Raw genomic sequence first — 16,628 nt, forward strand, 5'->3', positions numbered from 1 at the left:
GCCAAAGACAGAACTTGTGTTATTGAAACTAAGCACAGCAGTGGTGAATGGACTCTGAGCAGCGGATGTCATGTGGTTGAAGGCCTAATCCTGAGAGGTGCTCTGCACCTTCAACTTCCCATGGTCACTGAAAGCGCATCGGAGCACCTGGCAGGACAGTGACTCGAGGTACCGGTTCTACTCCCTCTGTTTGCTTTCACTTGAATGCTTCTGCTGGGAAGCACCTGTGTGCGTGGCCAGAGCAGAATGCTCTCCTTCTAGGAATTTTGCGAAGCCTCTTGCCTCAGGGAAATGTTTATTTGGTGGCAATTCTGTGGGATGTTTTTTTTCTTTACATGCTATAATGAGTGAGTGAATGGTAGGAGCAAGGCAGAACCACGCAGAAACCTGGCAGCAGATGGGGAGCCTGGAATCTCTGCCTTGGCGAGGCAACTCGCGATGCATTTGTGATGGTGTGGGGAGGCGAGGCTCCCGTGGCACTTACTGGGGGTGGCAGTTCCTTTCGGGTGTGTGAGCTGCGGTTTCCTATTCTATTTTGTTGTGTGTGTTGGGACTGTCTTGCTGAAGATGGTGGGGTCGGTGTGAAAACTGTTACTCTTGTACAGAATAACTGAATAAATTGTTTCAAAGTTTCCAAAATGCTCTTTCCCATCTCTTTACCTCTCCTTCCATGACCTTTCTTTCAAGAATTTGTCTTTCATTAAGAGATGATCACCTCGATCATCTTGTATCTTGAGTGAGTAATGAATTGTTTACTGTTTTCACTAAAGTCTCAGATGTGGTAAGTGAACTCCAGCTCTGCTTCTAGCCCCGGTGGGGGCAGAATTCCACATTCTCATCCTGGGTGCTACTGCTGATGCTTGAAGTTGACATCTGTCTGCTGGAAAGAACTTGTGGGGACTGGACCCTGGATCCTACAGGCTCCTTTCATTCACAAAGGTGAGCGAATGGTGATAATCCAGGATGGATACATAGGGAATGCTTACGGCTGCTTTTGCCAATGTTACTGGGATTCATTAATTTGGGAGAAAGGAGCACAATGTGCTTTATATGTGGAACCCCCTGGTATGTCGCAGTGTAATTCCCCGTTCTCCTGCAGCTGCAGCTGCAGTTTGTTAGGTCACTCCCATCTAAAGCTGCTAATTACTCCCAGCTCTAATCTGCTCCAGCACTTTCCCTCGTGAAAAAGAGTCAACAGTTAAAATGAACAGTCCTATTTTTTCAACTTTGACTCTGAAATGGCATCTTTCTGCGAAGCTGAAGAGACTGCCCTAATTAATAAAGACAAACCAGCTTCTGATTGGAACCACTGCATTTTTATTTTGTACTATAAATAGAATTCCCCTCTATTTCCCATTCCCTTACACAAGTAAATGAAACCTTTAGCTGCATGTAACTCCATCCAGTAAAATATCAGCACAGGTGGCTTTTAGCCGTGAGGTAAGCTAGCGGTGTTCGGAGGGCACTCTGCGCTCGGTTACGGTTGCATGCTTGACACTACCCTCTTGTGTCTGGCAACGCTGCCGTCTCTTCACATTCTTCTTGGTGACCTCTGTGGTGGATGAAAGCTCCTCCTGGATCTGCAGCTGCCGCTGTCAAATCTGCTTCACTCTTCCCCAGCAGTGCAGGGTGAACCAAACGGTGCTCGGGTGTTACTGCAGTGATACTGAATGGAGATGTGTAGCGCAACTTTTGTTTCTACAGAGCTGGTTTTCTCAGAGGACGTTCCCATCGCTTACTCAGTTGTTTGCGATATCAACATGCAGCTGACTTAGCCGCACCCTGCTGGTCACCTCGGAGTCATCTTGACCTTCAATCTCTCTCATGACTGCGGTTATACAGCTTTTAATGAGACTACATGAATATATGTTGAGGAAACTGTGGGTTCTACTGAGTCTTTGGTCTTCAGGTACTTCACTGTCCTGAGGCTTTTTGTCTTGTTTTTTTGTTAGGCTGGTTGATTAGGTGGTGATGAGGTTCTCCTGAGTCTTTGATCTTCAGGTACTTCATTGTCCTGAGGCTTTTTGTCTTGGTTTTTTGTTAGGTTGGTTGATTAGGTGGAGATGAGGTTCTCCTGAGTCTTTGGTCTTCAGGTACTTCACTGTCCTGAGGCTTTTTGTCTTGGTTTTAGTTAGGTTGGGTGATTAGGTGGAGATGAGGAGAGGGAGAAGGTTTTGCTGTAGTCCTGACATGTTCTCCATGACCGTTGGTGCTTTTCTGCAGTGTATGACAGCAAGCAGCATGGCTTTGTAGCGTGGCTGGGGCAGAGAGTCTAGCATTTCAGAAGACACAAAGGAGGGCAAGGACTTGCAGTAATCTTGTAGTTAACGAGTGGTGCAGCTCTGATTGGCAGCTTTTAAGAAAAGTTTCTAAAGTGGAGGGAGTGTATTGTAATTGCTTCCGGACACCAAGACCGCCAACTCCTGGATCGACATCTCCTTGTTGAGGTAACTGTTATACTGAGCCGTGGTTAGCCTTCCACTCTTCAAGGCATCCTCAATTGAGAACTCTCTACCAGACTTCCTGTCAAGGATCACAGACGATTCCCCGTTGGGACCCTTTATTGAGATTTCCTCCCAGTCACATTCCTGGCTTTTCAGTTTGACAAACAGGCTCCATTCGATGAGGCCAAACACATGAGCTTCCTCTGGAGACATTTCTTTTCCTGTGTCGGGATCGATGACCACAATGGAGCGCCTCAGGTGGTTCTCTCTTTGTTCCCTCTTGATAGCCACTGTCTTGAGGCGGTTCTGGAGTTGCTCGATCTCCGTGTCTTTTTCTCTGGATAACTGCTTCAGATCATTTAACTCTCTTTCCAAAGCCTGGAATCTGGAGTCCAGGTTTATTCCACTGTCCATGTGGCTCATGTTTCTCAAATCCCGAGCTTCTGTTGCTGTGAGTTCAATCTCTGACTGCAGTCTCCTTGTTTCCATCAGCAGGTTCTGTTTCTCAAGGTGTAGTTTGTGGTTTTCCTCCCTTAACAAGTCTAGCTCCTTTGATGACTTGGAGTTGTTGAATTCCACCTCAGACAGCCTGGTTTCAAGTTGGTTGATATCTGCATCTAACTCCTTCTTACGCCTACTTTCTTCTTCCAGATTGCTCTTCAGCTTTTGAATCTCATACTCTGTGTCTCCTTTGTCCACTTGGACACTTTCTGAAAAGACCACTTTCTCTTTAACTTCCATCTTCTCCAAAGAAAGGAGCTTCTTCCTTAGGGCTTCCAGTTCAGTTTGCAAGACTTGTCTCCGGTGCTTCTCTTCTTCTAGCTCCAGCTTGAGGAGGGAATGCTCCTTCTCTTGCTGGGGATCTTGCTGAAGGATCACTTTCTGTTTCACAGTCACTCGTTCTGTTGTCTGCCTCTCCTGTTCTTCCAACTCATTCAACCTAATCTTCAGCTTCTGCACCTCAAGTTCAGCCTCTCTGCGGGCCTGTCTCTCTTTCTCAAGCTCTTCCAGCTGACGCTCCAGCTCAGACCGTCTCCTCTGCAGCTTACGGAGTTCTTCACGGAGGCAATCAATTTGCTTCAGCTCGCTCTCTATGCTCTGAGAGAAGGAGCTGACTTCAGCTTTCAAGGCAGGATCTTGCTCATACTTCACTACTTCCTGTTGGACAACTTTCTCCTTCACCTGGCAAAGTTCTTCCTCCTTCTGTCTCACTTTCTCTTCTTGGAGTAGCCGCTCCCTCTCTAGGTCAATGTGTTTAATCTGTTCATCTGCTAGCTGCACTCTCAGAGATTCTACCTCCTCTCTTGTCTTGGGATCTTCCCGAAACTGCAGAATTTCTTGAACAACTTCCTTCATGTGCACTTGAGGTTTGGTATCTTTCAAAGCTTGTATCTCTTGTTTCAGCTGGTAGATCTCGAGGTCAGCTCTTTCAATTGCACCTGTCCTCTCTATGATTTCCTCACGGAGTCGCTGTAGCTCCTTTTCAGTTTCTGGGTCATTTTTATACTTAATGACTTCCTTAATGACTTCTTTGACTTCTACCAGTGGCCCTCTGTTCCTCAGAGCAGCCAACTCATTCTGGCAGCTCTTCAGCTGTTCGTCGCCACCTCGGTATCTCCTCTCCTGCTCTACCAGCTCCAAACGAAGGTTGGCAACTTCATTTTCAGCCTTAGGATCTGGGCGCACGATCTCGCGTACTTTCTCCTGGACAACCACCTTGGCATTCTCTTCCTCCAGCAGCTGGATCTTCCTGAGGAGCTCAGCCTTTTCTCGTTCATTGGAACGACCCTTGGACTTCTCATCTTCGTACTGGCGCCGGAGCTCGTTCACCTCTCTCTCAATTGCTAAGTCTTTCTCTACTTTCAGCACCTCCTTGACGGTAATTTTGCCCTCAGTGATGGCTCGTTCCTTCTCAAGGCGTTTGAGCTTGTCCTGGAGGAAGCTGAGCTCTTCTTCATGCTTCTGCCGAAGAGCGGTCTCCCTCTGCTTGTTCTCTTGCAACCTCTGGAACTCCATCTCCAGCTGGGGATCGTTCTGCAGCTTCAGCACTTCCTTCTCTGTTATCTTCTCCTGCTCTTTGTTCTTCTCGCTGGACAGCACAGCAATTTGTTGGCGTAAAAGGATGACTTCATTTTCTCTGGTTCCTTCCTGCCTCCTGAGCTCTTCCAATTCTTCTTTGAGCTTCAGGATTTCATTAGCTTGAGCCTTATCTTGTTCAATACGCAGTACCTCTTTCACTATATACTCCTGCCCTCCTTCCCTCTTCTCATGCTCCAAAATGCGTAGCCTGATTTTAAGAGCCTCCAGCTCTTCCTGGAGCACTTGGTTCTTGCGCTGCTCTTCTGCGAGGTTCTGCTGCAGTTTGTGGAAACTCTCCTCCAGCTGAGGGTCAGGCACTTTCTTCAGCAATTCTTTCTTCACAACCGTTTCCTGGGGCTTCTGGTTTTGCAGGTGGACAATGTTGTTCTGAATGGCTTTGATCTCCGCTTCCAGTTGTTGCCGGCGCTGAGTCTCATCCTCAAGCTCTTTCTTCAGCTTCCACACTTCTTCCACAGGCCTTACAGATTTTTCAGTCTGGAAAGAGTCTTGTGTCACTTGGATCTCTGGTTGCTGTTTTAAAAAAAGAATATATAGTGAAAAAAACCCAAATAATCCCATTTCTGGTGCTCGTTTTCAAGACCTCCTGCTACAAAATGAAGGGAGGAGGAGGAGCTTCGTTCATGGGGGTTGCCTACTGCAAATGCTGAGCCAGGGATGGGGGATTTGCAAACAGGCTGCTCTTTAACTGCTCTGTGGATTCCCAGCCTATGAAATGCTTTCTGTGATGTCTGTTGCTGTCAGAACAAAGTTTTTAGTCATGAGGGACACTAATTCTCGCATGGCTTTGGCAAAAGAAGTGTTAAAAATGATGCGGAACTTCCTAGGGTGAGCAGGAGATGGGGATGGGAAAGACAGAGGGGTTTTCTGATTAATGATCTGGGGGACATGAAACACTAGCTAGTAGGGTTTTTTTCCAGTTCAACTTGTAGTAAAGGCATCTGTGGATATTCTCTACATGACTGTCCTTCCAGTATCACATTACTCCTGCTTACCTGCCGCAGGAGGCTCTGAGCAAACTCCAGATTCTGCAGCCTCTGTTTATTCATAGCATTTACTTCGGTGAACTTCGCTGCCAACACAGCTTCCTACAGAAGAAAAACGTTTTGAGAAAAGGTAGTGGAACCAGAGGTGCTTGGTCAAGAGTTGCTGCCTAGAAACCATGGCCAGGCCCTACAGAAATAACCCTGAGTGCTGTTCTAAACACTTTCTACGTAGGTGACCTGCCAGGCTCCAGGGGAGGAGGAGCAATTCTCGTGCACACATGGTCATGGTGTACATCTCCTATTCAAAATGTGCAAAAAGAGATGCAGCTGAGGAAGAAGCAGGTGGACCCTCCGGCTGCCTTGGCAGGCAGGGTGAGTTTCATAGAATCATAGAATAACCAGGTTGGAAGAGACCCACCGGATCATTGAGTCCAACCATTCCTATCAAACACTAAACCATGCCCCTTAGCACCTCGTCCACCCGTGCCTTAAACACCTCCAGGGAAGGTGAATCAACCCCCTCCCTGGGCAGCCTGTTCCAGTGCCCAATGACCCTTTCTGTGAAAGTTTTTTCCTAATGTCCAGCCTAAACCTCCCCTGGCGGAGCTTGAGGCCATTCCCTCTTGTCCTGTCCCCTGTCACTTGGGAGAAGAGGCCAGCACCCTCCTCTCTACAACGTCCTTTCAGGGAGTTGGAGAGAGCAATGAGGTCTCCCCTCAGCCTCCTCTTCTCCAGCCTAAACACCCCCAGCTCTCTCAGCCGTTCCTCATAAGGCCTGTTCTCCAGCCCCCTCACCAGCTTTGTTGCTCTTCCCTGGACTCGCTCCAGAGCCTCAACATCCTTCTTGTGGTGAGGGGCCCAGAACTGAACACAGGATTCGAGGAGCGGTTTCACCAGTGCTGAGTACAGAGGGAGAAGAACCTCCCTGGACCTGCTGGTCACACCATTTCTGATACAAGCCAAGACCCAAGTAATGAACAGCTCCTGCCTAACTAAGTAGCTTGTGGCCTGTTTCTGCTGTCAGTGTTTCTATCCAGCATGCACTCTTCAGTGGGGAAATCTCGCTCTCTGATCTTGGGAGAGGAGAGGAAAAATGTCAGGATTTTGGCTTTTCACCCCCATCCCTCTTTCAGAAGGCAAGTGCTTTGTCCAGTATTTTCCCTTTCTCATTCATAGCATCATAGAATCATAGAATCACCAGGTTAGAAGAGACCCACCAGGTCATCGAGTCCAACCATTCCCATCAATCACTAAACCATGTCCCTCAGCGCCTCATCCACCTGTCCCTTAAACCCCTCCAGGGAAGGTGACTCAACCACCTCCCTGGGCAGCTTGTTCCAGTGCCCTATCACCCTTTCTGTGAAAAATTTTTTCCTAATGTACAGCCTTAACCTCCCCTGGCGGAGCTCGAGGCTCTGGTCAGCCTCGTCAAAAAAAATTCATGAGTTAAGAATGATGAATAACCCCTTTCTCCTCTGGTTCTCTGCAGTCCCCTCTGGGATCAACAGCAACCACACTGCTTGCAAAATCTCTGTTGGTCCTACAAGCTGTCAGCTGCTCTCACTCACCAGTTATTCTGGCTCACCAGAATAGGGCTCACCCTTATTTACCTCCTCTTTCACTTTAGCTGCTGGAGACTGCAGCCTGGGCTTCTTGCTCATGTACCCATTCCGGCCATTCTCCAGGTCAAGGATGGACCGTAGCTTCTCTGCTTCCAACTCGTAGTCCTGTGGGAGGAAGTTCCCAGGGAGAAGGTGAGATTACTGGGCCCCCTTCATGCACAAATCCCTCCTAAACCCTGGCTTTCATGACTTCTTCCCTTGACCTGTACATTAAGTGAGTTCCAAGGGTGGTGGCACATGGAGAATTGTTGGTAGGATGTCCCAGCAGGCTTGGAGTGGAAACCCTCCTTTCACAGGGAATAAATCTGAGCCAGTTGTTTTGCTAATAACCTGTTTTTTAGCTTATCAGCTGACTGAGCAAGGGCACTAGGCTTTCTTTCGGTGGCTCCTTGTAGGATGGAGGTGATTCTCCCTCTCTGCTCTGCCCTGGTGAGACCCCCCTGCCGTGTGGCATCCAGCTCTGGGGTCGTCAGTACAGAAAACACAAGGACTTGTTCAAGTGGGTCCTGAGGAGGCCACAAACATGATCAAAAGGATGGAGCAGCTCTGCTGTGACAACAGGCTGAGAGCATTGGGGTTGTTCAGCCTGGAGAAGAGAAAGCTCTCGGGAGACCTTAGAGCAGCCTTCCGGTAACTAAAGGGGGCAACAGGAATGACGGGAACAGACTTTTTAGCAGGGCCTGCAGCGATAGGACAAGGAGAAATGGGTTTAAACTAAAAGAGGGTAGATTCAGCCTAGAAATAAGGAAGAAATAGTTTATGCCGAGGGTGGTGAGACACTGGACCAGGTTGTCCAGAGAGGTGGGGAGATGCCCCATCCCTGGAGGCGTTCCAGGCCAGGCTAGACGGGGCTCCGGGCAACCCAATGGGGTGAGAGGTGTCCCTGCAAGGTGTTGGGCTGGATGGGCTTTAAAGGCATCTTCCCACCCAAACCATTCCGGGTCTCCATTAAAGTTCTCCCAGTGGCAGAATTCCAGTCCTCACCTTCACCGCCTGCTGGTATTGCTGAGCTGTGGCAGAGACCTTCTGCACCTCCTGTTCCTTGCTTGCAATGTCACTGAGGAGTGCCTGGCACGCAGAGAGATACATGTCAGGAGGAACACAACATCCAGACACATCGTTCACCCTTTTTGAGGGTTGCCATTAAAATCACACCACTGAGAATTACAGCCTCTGTGAGTTGCCCTCCTGAGTGGGAACAAGGCACAGGTGCGGCAGTGGGACCTTATCGCATAAAAATAAAGCAAGCTAAGAAGTATTTCTATTTTTTTGGTGTGTTTTGTTCAGGTGGTATCTGAATTCCATTCCTTATCTTTTAGTGGTGCTCCTTCCCTACTCATGGAGCCTAGGGCACTCTCAGAAAGAATTACCGCTTGGCTCTTCAGCTTCATTTCCACTTGCTGGATGTTGTCAGTCTCCTGCGGCTCATAGTTGGGAATGTTGCACAGGAACTGGTTCACTTTGTCATAGTTGGTGCGGTAGTTGGAATAGGCGTTTTTTGCTTTCTGCAGGGTCTGTGTCCTGTAGGGGAAAATCAGCTCAGCTTCAGTGCTGCATGTCTCCTGCAAATGCCTCTGAACCCACCCCCCCCACCCCCAGCTTCCACTGCTCCCTAAAGACACAGATTTCAGCCAGCGTTGTTCCCTTGCTCAAATCCTCACCTCTGTTGCAAGAGCATTTAATCCTAAAGGCTGTCTAGCTCTGACCAGCCAGTGCATGCCAGGAACCTCTATCCCTTACTAGAAGCCCTTCTGCAACTGCCTGTTCCCATGATGGTGTTATGCCTCTTCCAGATTCAGCGTGGTTCCAGCTCCACTGTAAATATTCCAGCTCTCCATGCTGGTTCAGTCCTAGCTGGATCCTGTCTTCTGGGCCCCTCACCACAAGAAGGATGTTGGAGCTCTGGAGCGAGTCCAGAGAAGAGCAACAAAGCTGGGGAAGGGGCTGGAGAACAGGCCTTATGAGGAACGGCTGAGAGAGCTGGGGTTGTTTAGCCTGGAGAAGAGGAGGCTGAGGGGAGACCTCATTGCTCTCTCCAACTACCTGAGAGGAGGTTGTGGAGAGGAGGGAGCTGGGCTCTTCTCCCAAGTGCCAGGGGACAGGATGAGAGGGAATGGCCTCAAGCTCCGCCAGGGGAGGTTCAGGCTGGACATTAGGAAAAAATTTTTCACAGAAAGGGTCATTGGGCCCTGGCAGAGGCTGCCCAGGGAGGAGATTGAGTCACCTTCTCTGGAGGTGTTTAAGGGACGGGTGGATGAGGTGCTGAGGGACATGGTTTAGTGATCGATGATCCAGTGGGTCTCTTCCAACCTGGTTATTCTATGATTCTGTCTTACCTGTGGTCAATTTGTTTGTTGAGGTTGTTGAAGCGCTGGTTGAGTTTGTAGAGCTCGGCTTCCTGCCGTTCAATGTCGGGGCAGTGCTCCTGGAATTTGCTGGCCAGGGTGTTGGAGCACGTCTTCGTCCTTAGCAAGTTTTGCTCTGCTTCATTGAGCAGGAACCTTTTGGACTGAAGCTCACTGCCCATGGCCTGTGGAAAAAGCAACACAGAGATTCTCCGTGGTGACACACATCCCAGGCTTTTATCACTGCTCCCCATCAACTCCAGCTGCTGCACTGGAGCTGCAGAGGATGCTGTGAGTTGTGGAGAAAAGCAGGTGAGAGGCTTGCATTGTAAGCAGAGCCTGTCTGGTAAACCTGAGGGGGAGAAAAGCTCTCTCTTGCTCCCTTCTCTACCTGTTTAATCTTTAAAAACAAGCATACTATGTGCAAAATATTTGGTGCTCCTCATGCGAGCCTTAAACCCTGTTCCTGCCAGTGCAACAACTCCAGAAAGAGCTGTGAAAGTATTTGCACCCTAGTCTGAACTTGAGGACTTGATAGGAAAGCTGAAGGAGGACAGAAAATTCCAGCCTAGCCAGTTCTTGGCTTTGGTCAGTGGTTTTCCCAGCGATAACTGTGCTCAAAGCCTTGCTAGGTCCACCCCTGTCAAGTATCAGCCTCTGCACTGCTTTTCCCAGACTGTTTTGTCCACTACTTCTCCATTTACCCTTTCATCAGATCATTTGCTTTCTGGTTTGGGATGGCAATGGGTGGGGATCATGGAGGTTAACGCAGAGCTTTGTCTCCAGCAGGGGAAGCTGTCCCTTTACCAACTGTTTCAGCTCATGAATTGAGCAGCAATTGCCTCAGCTTTTGGAAAACCATTTTGTATGTGGAGCATGTCGCTAGGGTACAAAACTGCCTGGAGAAACCACTCACCAGCAGCTCTTCTTTCTTGCGGTCTACCACCTGCAAATCCTCTGGCACTGTGTCATCTATCACCAGCTTGTTCTCATAGGTAGACAGCAGGTCTCGGCCTTGTTGGAGGCTCCTCTCGAGGTGCATGGCGACCTCAACTCTGTATGGACAGACAGGAAAGGTTTTCAGGCTGTGTTTATCTCCTCTAGGATCCTGTGCTCTGCCAGGCTCAAGCCATGACTTACTTCTCCTGGGCAGCACTAAGCAGCTGGACTACGCGGTCGTACTTCTTGTTGGTGTTCTCCACCTTGTTCTTGACCAAGGTGGCGCTGCCAGTGTTTGGCACGGATTCAATGAAGACCTCACACTCCTGGATCTTCCTCGTTTTCTCAGGTTCAATGCGACGGACCTCATTGGTGATGTTCTGCAGTAGGAATAAAGCCTTTAGAGCAACAGAACTAGGAGTTTATGGCTAGAAAGACACTGAGGGCTTGTGTTTGACAGCAGGTGCCTCTCAGCCCTTTAGGGTACAGAAGGATATTTTGTGTTGACTTTCTGTTGACTGATGTGTCTTCCCTTAGCAAGGAAGCTCGGGTTGGTTACCACCTTTTCTAGCTCTGTCAGAAACGTGCTGAACTCAGCTGGGCTGCTGGGCTCTGCAGCCTGACAGATGAATTCTTGCCTGGGCATCAAAGTGCTGCAGGCAGTCGGAGCAATTTACTTTCCCTTGTGGCAGCACCTGAATTTTGACACAGCCCTTGGCAGGTGATGTAAGGAGGATCTGAACTTCCTCCTAAACCGTGTGAGTTTTTGTGGCACAGATCCTGGCTTAATTAGGGGTCTGAAGGAGAGGAAAGGAATGGGATGCTACCAGCACTGGAGTTTAGTGGAGCAGGTCCATAAGAAGAAACTGTGCCCTGGGCCATAAGTGTTTTCCTGCTCCTTTCTGAGCTGGTGATAGTGGTGGCAACTAAGTTAACTCCCTGCTGTGCTCAGAATACGGGTAGGATCAGAACTTGAGGGCTTCCCTCTCTTCCTCACAGCCCGCACTCTGCAGCTATCGCCTTTTACCCATTCGACCTTTCTGTGACTGAGCTGTGCCAGCAGCAGGACAAAGGTTTTTGGATTCTGAGGCTGTTCAAAGGGCTGCTCCCCATCTTCACTGGAAGAAGCAGCCAGCTGTAAGCATCACTCCATGCCCGCATGCTCCTGGCCTCAGGGAACACTTTCAGCCCCCAGCATTATGGGGACCACCCTGGAATCCCCCACGGGAGCGTGGTCCCTGTACAGCACCTCCGTCTGCCCCTCCAGCCCTGTACCTTCAGGTCCTTGGAGCGCTCGGTGCTGTCCTGCACAGCTCGACTCTGCTCCAGTGGTGGACGGAGGTTTGCTGTTATTGCTTTCTCCTGCTTGTCCAGGTCGCTGTTCACTTTCTCCAGCCCTGCCAGAAGCTGGCGCCCCCGAACTGATGCAGCATCTGGATAAGGTGGGGGGACACTAAGTTAGAGCTGGCTGGAAGGTGGGTCTCGGCCCAGCCCACTGGGGAGTGCAAAACCCGCATCACCTTCCACTCCCCAAGCCCTGCCTGCTGCCATCGCAGCCTGGCTGCTCTGCCCATGCCAACGCCCTTGTCCCTGGCACCCTGGCCATCAGAAACGGCGTGACCAGCAGGTTCAGGGAAGTTCTTCTCCCTCTGTACTCAGCACTGGTGAGACCGCTCCTCGAATCCTGTGTTCAGTTCTGGGCCCCTCACCACAAGAAGGATGTTGAGGCTCTGGAGCGAGACCAGCGAAAAGCAACGAATCTGGTGAAGGGGCTGGAGAACAGGCCTTATGAGGAGCGGCTGAGAGAGCTGGGGGTGTTTAGCCTGGAGAAGAGGAGGCTGAGGGGAGACCTCATTGTTCTCTCCAACTACCTGAAAGGAGGTTGTGGAGAGGAGGGAGCTGGGCTCTTCTCCCAAGTGCCAGGGGACAGGACCAGAAGGAATGGCCTCAAGCTCCACCAGGGAAGGTTTAGGCTGAATATTAGAAGGAAATTTTTCATGGAAAGTGTCATTGGGCCCTGGCAGAGGCTCCCCACGGAGGGGGTTGAGTCACCTTCCCTGGAGGTGTTTAAGGGACATGGTGGATGAGGTGCTGAGGGACATGGTTTAGTGTTTGATAGGAATGGTTGGACTTGATGACCTGGTGGGTCTCTTCCAACCTGGTTATTCTATGATTCTTAGGAGATGGGAAGCTCTTGGTGACACCTCCCCTACCACGAGCCACCACCAAAGATCAAGACTCCAGCAGCCTTTTTGTGCCTGGGAAGGGACAAGCCCTTCCAGAACTGCACCTCCAATGCTGTCTGCCTTCAGCCCCTCGTAGCGCTGCTGGAGGATGTTCTTGCAGTTGGCCGTCTTCTCCTTCACAGTCACATAGTGACGGGCAATTCTGTAAAACAGGACAGTGTGGGCATGAGGTCGGCATCCATCCCCCTCCGCTGCCCCGCATGGTGCTGCTCTCAGAGGGCAGCGCAGCTCTGCAGGGCTGAACCCTCCCAGCAGCCAGGAGGCAAGTTGGGGGGAGGCGTTTTCACCCCACGTTGGCATAGAGGTAGAGCAATGTCTTCACCAGAGAGGTAAGAGCAGCAGAGAGGGAGCAAAGGCAGGGACCTGCCTGCCGAGGGAGGGATGCTCAGCTTCCCCCCAGAGGAGTGGGATCCTGGATGGCTCTGAGCTGGCCTGATTTTGCCAGGTGGCATCTTGTGTGCCAGCAGGAGGGTGCAGGAATCCCTCCTGGAGGAACCTGATTGCTTCCAGCAGGCACAGCTCTGCCTGGGGGTGGTGAAGGCAAGGGCAAAGGCTGCTGGGGCAGTGGGAGGGTCTCACACAAGAGGCTGGTGAACACCTACTGGTCTGCCAGCGCTATGGCTTCTGCATCAGGTGGGGGGATCATAAAGCAGACCCCGGGGGCGCTGATCTTGTTTCCTGAGCTGTCTGCCACTTCCCAAACGTCTCCACTGTTCTTCTGCAGGGTGTAGTGGGCTCCTCGGCTTATCTGGCCCTGGGGGACAGGAACCGGTCACAGCAGCAGGTCAGGAAACACCACCCGCCCTGATCCAGCCGGCAGCCCCAGGGAGCCACGCTTGCGGCGAAACAGGACTGGCATAAAACCCGCTCCCTCCTCTCTGCACCCTCTCGCTTCTCCAAGCGTCTGCTGCTTGCTGAAATCCCATGCGCCTGCTCCTCCCTTCCCTGAGCCTCCAGGTATGAAGCCAAGCCTCCTCTTGCAACAACCACAGCAAGCAAATTCCCACTAGGGCAGAGACGAGAAGGCGTTTCCGAGGCTGTGCTGTGATTTCCTTTTCGGAGATGGAAGGCAGCTGAATCAGCCCGAGCTGTTCGCTCCTCTCCAGCCCCTTGCTCCTCCCACGGTGTCTCTCAGCTTTGCTGTCCCATCCCTTTGCTCAACTACTCAGTGGTGCAAAGCCTGGTGCCCTGATGGCAGGTGGGGGGAGATGCAGATGTGCTTGCTGGGACTGCTCTGGTGATGGTGGGTGAGTTTCTTTGATCAGAAACACGCCTGGACATCTTCACTGTCTGCACGCTGTCTGCAGGGTGGACGGCAGCTGCGTTTCCCCCAGACCCCTCCTGCTCTGCTCCCCCTGAGCTCTAAAACCTGGTCCCAGCAGAGCGCAACTTCCACCTTGTCCCTGCAGGACACATCACTGCTTGGGCACTGGCAGAACCTTCTTCCCTGGGTGCCTCTTCCATCCCCAGTGCCCCCAGATGAGATGGTTCCCAGGAGCCCCTCTCATGGGCCAAGGGAGACGTTACCTGCTCGCCTTCGTACTCGCAGAGAGCCTCCACGGGGATGGGCTGGAGTGGCATCTCACGGCGGTAGCGCAGGGGCAGGACGTGCTGGCTGCGCTCCTGCAGGGACTTCACCACTGCCTCGTATTTGTCCAATGCCTTCTCCTGGTCCTAGCACGGGGGAACAACCCACAGAACACAGTGACAGACAGTCCCTGGTGTACGGTCCACATCTGCCTGGCTGCATGTTGGTGGATAACCCTGCTCCCTACTATCCACTCTAATTCAAGAGCCCTGTGTAAAGGTTCTTTATATACTAAGCTGGGTGGAAGCATGGATCTGCTGGAGGGTAGGTTGACAGCGACTGAACATGAGCCAGCAGTGGCCCAGGTGGCCAAGAAGGCCAATGGCATCTTGGCTTGGATCAGAAACGGCGTGGCCAGCAGGTCCAGGGAGGTTCTTCTCCCTCTGGACTCGGCACTGGTGAGACCGCTCCTCGAATCCTGTGTTCAGTTCTGGGCCCCTCACCACAAGAAGGATGTTGAGGCTCTGGAGCGAGTCCAGAGAAGAGCAACAAAGCTGGTGAGGGGGCTGGAGAACAAGAGGAGCGTCTGAGAGAGCTGGGGGTGTTTAGCCTGGGGAAGAGGAGGCTGAGGGGAGACCTCATTGCTCTCTACAGCTACCTGAAAGGAGGTTGTGGAGAGGAGGGAGCTGGGCTCTTCTCCCAAGTGGCAGGGGACAGGATGAGAGGGAATGGCCTCAAGCTCCGCCAGGGGAGGTTCAGGCTGGACATTAGGAAAAAATTTTTCACGGAAAGGGTCATTGGGCACTGGCAGAGGCTGCCCAGGGAGGAGGTTGAGTCACCTTCCCTGGAGGGGTTTAAGGGATGAATGGATGAGGTGCTGAGGGTCATGGTTTAGTGATTGATGGGAATGGTTGGACTCGATGATCCAGTGGGTCTTTTCCAATCTAGTGATTCTATGATTCTAAGGCTGCCCATTGGTCGCTCTCTCTCTAGCTGTGCAGGTGGGGATCCATCCCACAATGTTTGAGTGGGATGAGGCAAGCAGGAGGAAAGGCACAGCTCTTGGGAAGAGCTGTCAGCTGTCCCAGGACACGTGCGCCAGCTGGGCCAGCTGCAGCATGCTGGAGCTTGGGCTGGGTTGGAGCCTTGGCTCAGCGCAGCCCTTCCCAGGTGGGCGATCACACAGCCCAGCTCGGCAGCACAGCAAGTTACACAGCCTCCTTGGCAGCAGGTCTAATTAGGCTCCTGCCCTTAATGAGCGCTAACTCAATGAGAGAACAAATAAAAACCAGCCCAGTGAGCAATTGTGTTGCTAGGGGAGAGGCAACCTCTAGCTGGAGAGGAAGGAAGACTTGCATGAAAGGGAGGCAGCAGCACGGTCCTGCTACTTGCTGTGCTGAAATCATGCTCTGGCCAGGACAGATGTCCCTCCAGGAGTGTCACAGAGATACTGGTTCCTGCACTGCCTTCCCTTTGGTCCTGCCTGCACCAATACTCACATCCAACTCCCGGAGAAGAGACTCGAGCTGGTATCTGTCCTTGAACTCTGGGCTGAATTTTTGGTCCAGGTCTGTATCCACCTTCTTCAAGAGCTCCTGGGCGTCTTTAGCATCTTTCTGGAACTGCAGAAAGGCAAAGTCTCTTGTGAGAGAGGGTCCTGCTGAAACCTGAAGCAGACCCACTCCAAAACCCTGATCTTGGACACCGGGAGCGGTGATGGGTATCTGAGCACTCAGAAGTGCAGGGAAAAAGGCAAGGAATTGCTATATCCTGTTCTCGGTACAGTAGAGATAGGGGAAAACCAACCAGGGGCAGCTTATTCCGTGGTCTTCTCCTGCAGAGCTGTCTAATCCCACCTTTCCCCATCCTCAGTTTTGTTTCACTTGGACAGCATCACGACGGTGTCTCCATTGCCAGAGCCACGGAGAAGGCAGAGCTGAGCTTTTCCCCATGCAAACCACCCTCCGGGGCAGTTATTCTGGCAGTTCCCCACAAAAGGCACTGCCTGGGCTGGGCACCCGAGTTCAGCTTTGGCAACAGACTCATCACTTCATCAACACGCCCAGGCTGTGGGAAAGGAATCCAGCCCAACCTGCTCTCCTGCAGAGCCTCCCTGGCCGTCGGATGCAATTTATCCAGCAGACATCTGTCTGCCGAGCTCAACTGGGGTGCTGAGCCCCTGCTCAGGGCTCCCTGGGGGACAGCTCTGCTTTCCACAGGTGTAATTTCCCCACTCAGACCTGTTCTGCTGCGAGGAGCATGCAAGGTCTCCCTAAGCCTTGTCCAGGGGGTGAGGCACCTCTGCGAGATCCCTCTGCTGTCCTGGGGACAAGGATGCCCACACTGGACAGTGGCTTTTGAACCTCGGCATGGGAGCAAATGCTTTCTGCAAGTTAAGCTTTGGCCAAGCAATTACTGTGT

At 51.6% G+C, this 16,628-nt stretch overlaps 1 protein-coding gene across 1 annotated transcript in view; it reads right to left on the reverse strand.

The window, feature by feature from the left end:
• Positions 1-2,312: 2,312 nt before the first annotated feature.
• Positions 2,313-16,628, reverse strand: part of PPL (periplakin) — a 30,529-nt gene continuing 16,213 nt past the window's right edge. The window contains exons 10-22 of the mRNA XM_069870030.1: positions 15,707-15,829; positions 14,207-14,353; positions 13,282-13,433; positions 12,724-12,821; positions 11,709-11,866; positions 10,635-10,813; positions 10,411-10,549; positions 9,486-9,679; positions 8,520-8,670; positions 8,134-8,217; positions 7,138-7,254; positions 5,537-5,629; positions 2,313-5,054 (exon numbers count right to left, since the gene is read on the reverse strand). Of these exons, the coding sequence (XP_069726131.1) occupies positions 2,370-5,054; positions 5,537-5,629; positions 7,138-7,254; positions 8,134-8,217; positions 8,520-8,670; positions 9,486-9,679; positions 10,411-10,549; positions 10,635-10,813; positions 11,709-11,866; positions 12,724-12,821; positions 13,282-13,433; positions 14,207-14,353; positions 15,707-15,829 (4,320 nt within the window). The 3' untranslated portion in view covers positions 2,313-2,369. The remainder of the gene's footprint in view (positions 5,055-5,536; positions 5,630-7,137; positions 7,255-8,133; positions 8,218-8,519; positions 8,671-9,485; positions 9,680-10,410; positions 10,550-10,634; positions 10,814-11,708; positions 11,867-12,723; positions 12,822-13,281; positions 13,434-14,206; positions 14,354-15,706; positions 15,830-16,628) is intronic.

The sequence above is a fragment of the Phaenicophaeus curvirostris genome, chromosome 16, assembly GCF_032191515.1.
Source record: "Phaenicophaeus curvirostris isolate KB17595 chromosome 16, BPBGC_Pcur_1.0, whole genome shotgun sequence".
Taxonomy (NCBI): domain Eukaryota; kingdom Metazoa; phylum Chordata; class Aves; order Cuculiformes; family Cuculidae; genus Phaenicophaeus; species Phaenicophaeus curvirostris.